Source organism: Lepidochelys kempii, chromosome 11 (assembly GCF_965140265.1).
Source record: "Lepidochelys kempii isolate rLepKem1 chromosome 11, rLepKem1.hap2, whole genome shotgun sequence".
In the NCBI taxonomy this organism is placed as follows: domain Eukaryota; kingdom Metazoa; phylum Chordata; order Testudines; family Cheloniidae; genus Lepidochelys; species Lepidochelys kempii.
In genome coordinates, this window is record NC_133266.1 from 73073052 (window position 1) to 73079051 (window position 6000).

The 6000-nt window shown below is 43.8% G+C and overlaps 1 protein-coding gene across 4 annotated transcripts in view; it reads left to right on the forward strand.

The window, feature by feature from the left end:
- NDUFA10 (NADH:ubiquinone oxidoreductase subunit A10) overlaps nt 1-5451 on the forward strand; it is an 82236-nt gene extending 76785 nt beyond the window's left edge. For all 4 annotated transcript variants that reach the window (XM_073306822.1, XM_073306824.1, XM_073306821.1 and 1 more), the window contains one exon: nt 5005-5451. In XM_073306822.1, coding sequence (XP_073162923.1) covers nt 5005-5068 — 64 coding nt within the window. In that variant the 3' untranslated portion in view covers nt 5069-5451. The remainder of the gene's footprint in view (nt 1-5004) is intronic.
- Nucleotides 5452-6000: the final 549 nt, after the last annotated feature.

A 6000-nucleotide genomic window follows, 5' to 3' on the forward strand; every position in this document is an offset into this window, starting at 1 on the left:
GCGCTTCTTTCCTTCCACCTCCTTGCAGGAAGTAGTTCTTGAAGTAGAAGAGTTGTGTGTGTACTGAGAAACTGCATGAGACTGTCCATAAAGGGATTGTCTTTTTTAATGTTGCACTTGAATTTTCCATGCTCTTGCTCACGCTCAGAAGGTCTGCTGATCCCCTGCCCAGCTCAGACATGGATCCCAGAGTTGCTTCCCATTAAAGCGTCCCATCCTACCAAGCAATAGGATTCTTGTTCAGCTCTTCCCATGCACCTTTGCTTTACTTCCATCTATAACCCCCCTTCCTGTCCTCTCTCAAGTTAGGATTTATCCTGCTGCGCTATCTCCTTTCCTAGCAATCCTGGCCACTCCCCTTTTCTCTGCACTCCCCACCTGTTCCTTGGTTTTCACAATTGCACACTTCTCTCCACTCATTCCTCTTACCAGTCAGCTTCAAGTCCTGATCATAGAATCATAGACTATCAGGGTTGGAAGGGACCTCAGGAGGTCATCTAGTCCAACCCCCTGCAGGACCAATCCCCAATTTTTGCCCTAGATCCCTAAATGGCCCCCTCAAGGATTGAACTCACAACCCTGGGTTTAGCAGGCCAATGCTCAAACCACTGAGCTATCCCTCCCCCCCTCAGTTTCCCTTTCCCTTATGGTCTTAGGCCAACACATCCTAGAGGGTTGGGCCTGGGCTATACCACAGAAATGGTCAGCCAGAACTGTTTTTAGATAAGTAACTGTCTAAAAAGTTGGATCATGCCAGCTGGAGGGTCCATTGGGATCCCACTTGAAGGGGACATGAGATGTTTGGGCAGACTGAACTTTCTAGAATGTTAAGGGGAGAGCTGTCTAAAATCTATCCAGAAGGCTGGTTTCCATTTAAAAGGGAAGCTAAAGTGGATGGGACCCTGGGAGGCAGTGACCATGAGATGCTTGAGTTCAGGATCCTGACACAGGGAAGAAAGGAGAGCAGCAGAATACGGACTCTGGACTTCAGAAAAGCAGACTTTGACTCCCTCAGGGAACTGATGGGCAGGATCTCCTGGGAGAATAACATGAGGGAGAAAGGAGTCCAGGAGTGTTGGCTGTATTTTAAAGAATCTTTATTGAGGTTACAGGGACAAACCATCCCGATGTGTAGAAAGAATAGTAAATATGGCAGGCGACCAGCTTGGCTTAACAGTGAAATCCTTGCTGATCTTAAACACAAAAAAGAAGCTTACAAGAAGTGGAAGATTGGACAAATGACCAGGGAAGCATATAAAAATATTGCTCGGGCATGCAGGAGTGAAATCAGGAAGGCCAAATCACACTTGGAGTTGCAGCTAGCAAGAGACGTTAAGAATAACAAGAAGGGTTTCTTCAGGTATGTTAGCAACAAGAAGAAAGTCAAGGAAAGTGTGGGCCCCTTACTGAATGAGGGAGGCAACATAGTGACAGAGGATGTGGAAAAAGCTAATGTACTCAATGCTTTCTTTGCCTCTGTCTTCACGAACAAGGTCAGCTCCCAGACCACTGTACTGGGCAGCACAGCATGGGGAGGAGGTGACCAGCCCTCTCTGGAGAAAGAAGTGGTTCGGGACTATTTAGAAAAGCTGGACGAGCACAAGTCCATGGGGCCGGATGCGGTGCATTCGAGATTGCTAAAGGAGTTGGCGGATGTGATTGCAGAGCCATTGGCCATTATCTTTGAAAACTCATGGCGATCGGGGGAAGTCCCGGACGACTGGAAAAAGGCTAATGTAGTGCCCATCTTTAAAAAAGGGAAGAAGGAGGATCCTGGGAACTACAGGCAATTCAGCCTCACCTCAGTCCCTGGAAAAATCATGAAGCAGGTCCTCAAGGAATCCATGCTGAAGCACTTAGAGGAGAGGAAAGTGATCAGGAACAGTCAGCATGGATTCACCAAGGGCAGGTCATGCCTGACTAATCTAATTGCCTTCTGTGACGAGATAACTGGCTCTGTGGATGAGGGGAAAGTGGTGGACGTGTTGTTCCTTGACTTCAGCAAAGCTTTTGACACGGTCTTCCTCAGTGTTCTTGCCAGCAAATTAAAGAAGTATGGGCTGGATGAATGGACTATAAGGTGGATAGAAAGTTGGCTAGATTGTCAGGCTCAACGGGTAGTGATCAATGGCTCCATGTCTAGTTGGCAGCGGTATCAAGTGGAGTGCCCCAAGGGTCTGTCCTCAGGCCGGTTTTGTTCGATATCTTCATAAATGATCTGGAGGATGGTGTGGATTGCACCCTCAGCAAGTTTGCAGATGACACTAAACTGAGAGGAGAGGTAGATACGCTGGAGTGTAGGGATAGGATACAGAGGGACCTAGACAAATGAGAGGATTGGGCCAAAAGAAATCTGATGAGGTTCAACAAGGACAAGTGCAGAGTCCTGCACTTAGGACAGAAGAATCCCATGCACTGCTACAGACTAGGGACCGAATGGCTCGGCAGCAGTTCTGCAGAAAAGGACCTAGGGGTTACAGTGGACAAAAAGCTGGATATGAGTCAACAGTGTGTCCTTGTTGCCAAGAAGGCCAATGGCATTTTGGGATCTATATGGTGGGGCATTGCCAGCAGATCGAGGGACGTGATCATTCCCCTCTATTTGACATTGGTGAGGCCTCATCTGGAGTACTGTGTCCAGTTTTGGGCCCCACACTACAAGAAGGATGTGGAAAAATTGGAGAGAGTCCAGCGGAGGGCAACAAAAATGATTAGGGGACTGGAACACATGGCTTATGAGGAGAAGCTGAGGGAACTGGGATTGTTTAGTCTGCGGAAGAGAAGAATGCGGGGGGATTTGATAGCTGCTTTCAACTACCTGAAAGGGGGTTCCAAAGAGGATGGATCTAGACTGTTCTCAGTGGTAGCTGATGACAGAACAAGGAGTAATGGTCTCAAGTTGCAGTGGGGGAGGTTTAGGTTGGATATTAGGAAAAACTTTTTCACTAGGAAGGTGGTAAAACACTGGAATGCATTACCTAGGGAGGTGGTGGAATCTCCTTCCTTAGATATTTTTAACGTCAGGCTTGACAAAGCCCTGGCTGGGATGCTTTAGTTGGGGATTGGTCCTGCTTTGAGCAGGGGGTTGGACTAGATGACCTCCTGAGGTCCCTTCCAACCCTGATATTCTATGATTCTATGACAGTGTGTCAAGTAATATTCTATTTGGAAATGCATTACACTGTGTATAGGTAGCATGTAGTAATAAAATTGTGATGTGTCCCAACCAAAGATTGTCATCACTTTGTTTTCAGATGAAGTTGTTGAGACCTGAATAAATGGTATGAGGAACTTTAGCTGCCATGTTTCAGAGGAGCAGCCATGTTAGTCTGTATTCGCAAAAAGAAAAGAAGTACTTGTGGCACCTTAGAGACTAACAAATTTGTTTGAGCATAAGCTTTCGTGAGCTACAGCTCACTTCATCGGATGCATTCAGTGGAAAATACAGTGGGGAGATTGATATACACAGAGAACATGAAACAATAGGTGTTACCATATACACTGAACCAGAGTGATCAGGTAAGGTGAGCTATTACCAGCAGGAGAGCGGGGTGGGGGCGGGGGGGAACCTTTTGTAGTGATAATCAAGGTGGGCCATTTCCAGCTGTTGACAAGAACGTCTGAGGAACAGTGGGGAGTGGCAGCGGCGGGGATAAACATGGGGAAATAGTTTTACTTTGTGTAATGACCCATCCACTCCCAGTCTCTATTCAAGCGTAAGTTAATTGTATCCAGTTTGTAAATTAATTCCAATTCAGCAGTCTCTCGTTGGAGTCTGTTTTTGAAGTTTTTTTGTTGAAGAATTGCCACTTTTAGGTCTGAAATTGAGTGACCAGAGAGATTGAAGTGTTCTCCAACTGGTTTTTGAATGTTATAATTCTTGACGTCTGATTTGTGTCCATTTATTCTTTTACGTAGAGACTGTCCAGTTTGACCAATGTACATGGCAGAGGGGCATTGCTGGCACATGATGGCATGTATCATATTGGTAGATGTGCAGGTGAACAAGCCTCTGATATTGTGGCTGATGTGATTAGGCCCTATGATGGTGTCCCCTGAATAGATATGTGGACACAGTTGGCAACGGGCTTTGTTGCAAGGATAGGTTCCTGGGTTAGTGGTTCTGTTGTGTGGTGTGTGGTTGCTTGTGAGTATTTGCTTCAGATTGGGGGGGGCTGTCTGTAGGCAAGGACTGGCCTGTCTCCCAAGATCTGTGAGAGTGATGGGTCGTCCTTCAGGATAGGTTGTAGATCCTTGATGATGTGTTGGAGAGGTTTTAGTTGGGGGCTGAAGGTGATGGCTAGTGGCGTTCTGTTATTTTCTTTGTTGGGCCTGTCCTGTAGTTGGTGACTTCTGGGTACTCTTCTGGCTCTGTCAATCTGTTCCATGCAAATTAGGAAACAGTTGTCTGTTAAATGCAAATTGACAATGCAATGAAAACAGTGACCCCTGGAAAAAGTTTTCTGTTTTAATAAATTCAAGTTAGATCTGCATATAAAGGCTGAATATTAATGTGTTTTAAATGGATTAGTTTTACTGTAATAATTAACTGGATTTTTCATGCATGCCATCTTTTGTATTTTTAATTTGCATTTAGTTTGGGATTAGTTTCTACACTCTTACTCCGTTTCTGTGGGACAAACTACAATGAACCCTTTAAACGTTTAGGATCCCTTCTCATTAAGATTACTTGTTAGGATATCCTAGGAAGGTGTCCAGGTTTCTGAAGCTGTCAACCAAGAGAAATATTGGCCAATGGTATTTTTAAAGCAACTTCTCATTGTGGATGCCCATTTGAAGTTACTTTAAAGAGGCCTGATGTTCAGGAAGTAATGAGCGGTCTCCCCCTGAAAATTGGGCACCCAAAAATCACTTGTCTTTTTTTAAATTGAAATCCTGGCCAAACGTGTTGGGGGTGGGGAGGTGAAGTGTGGAAGAAGAAGAAGAAATGATTTATCATCATAAATGGCCTAGCCCTGACCGGACTTGTTTGTTTTTCTCTAGCTTCCTGGTCGCAATTTTGACAAAGGTTACAACTCCGAGGTGGGGGACAAGTGGATCTGGCTGAAATGAAACCCGCCGTGCTTTGAAGCCCTGACACTGAATGACCACAGAACTTGAATGATATAGAAGCTGCTTTCAGTCTCTCTGCTCACCATTGACTGTATATGTAGCACAAAGAACACACATGTAAATGGTCGGGAAATTAGAGTGTAAGAGAATGGTCTCAAAGTAAACCAAACCACCGTAATATTTAAGGAAATGTCTTGCCTCTTCATGGAATTCAGCTCATTTTTATTTTAGAATGATCCACAATAATTGTAATAATATGACATTGCAGTGGTAGCCTTTCTAAGATCAACAGGGAATCGTCATCAAAACGGGGGCTTAATATTATACAGGATTGTGATTGTTTGACTGAACTGAAAAGAAATAAAACCTGTATCCTAATGATTTTTTCAATTTATATTTCCATCCCCGTGTCATACACAGTTCTGTTAGGCACACCATTCTGATGCAGCTATATTTCTATAAATAGGTCTTTCATAGGTATTGACATCAAAGCAAACAAATATATATATTTTTAAAAACACCACCAAGAGAAGGAAAGTGGGTAGTGCTCACTTTTAAACAAAGTATTTTTTGCACTTAAAACTGTAAAGATTTCATAATAATTGCCAGCTGTTGAGCACTAATTTCTTCCTCTAATATAAAACCATAAATCAAAATGTTGGAGTATAAAAGGCAAAGTAAAAGTCATTATTATTTTATATGTCTCTAAAAATCTAAGTTACAGAGTTCTTTTAAATAAATGATTCATTTGGCTTTATTTCAGAGTAACAGCCGTGTTAGTCTGTATTCGCAAAAAGAAAAGGAGTACTTGTGGCACCTTAGAGACTAACCAATTTATTTGAGCATGAGCTTTCGTGAGCTACAGCTCACTTCATCAGATGCATGCCGTGGAAACTGCAGCAGACTTTATTTATACACAGAGAATAT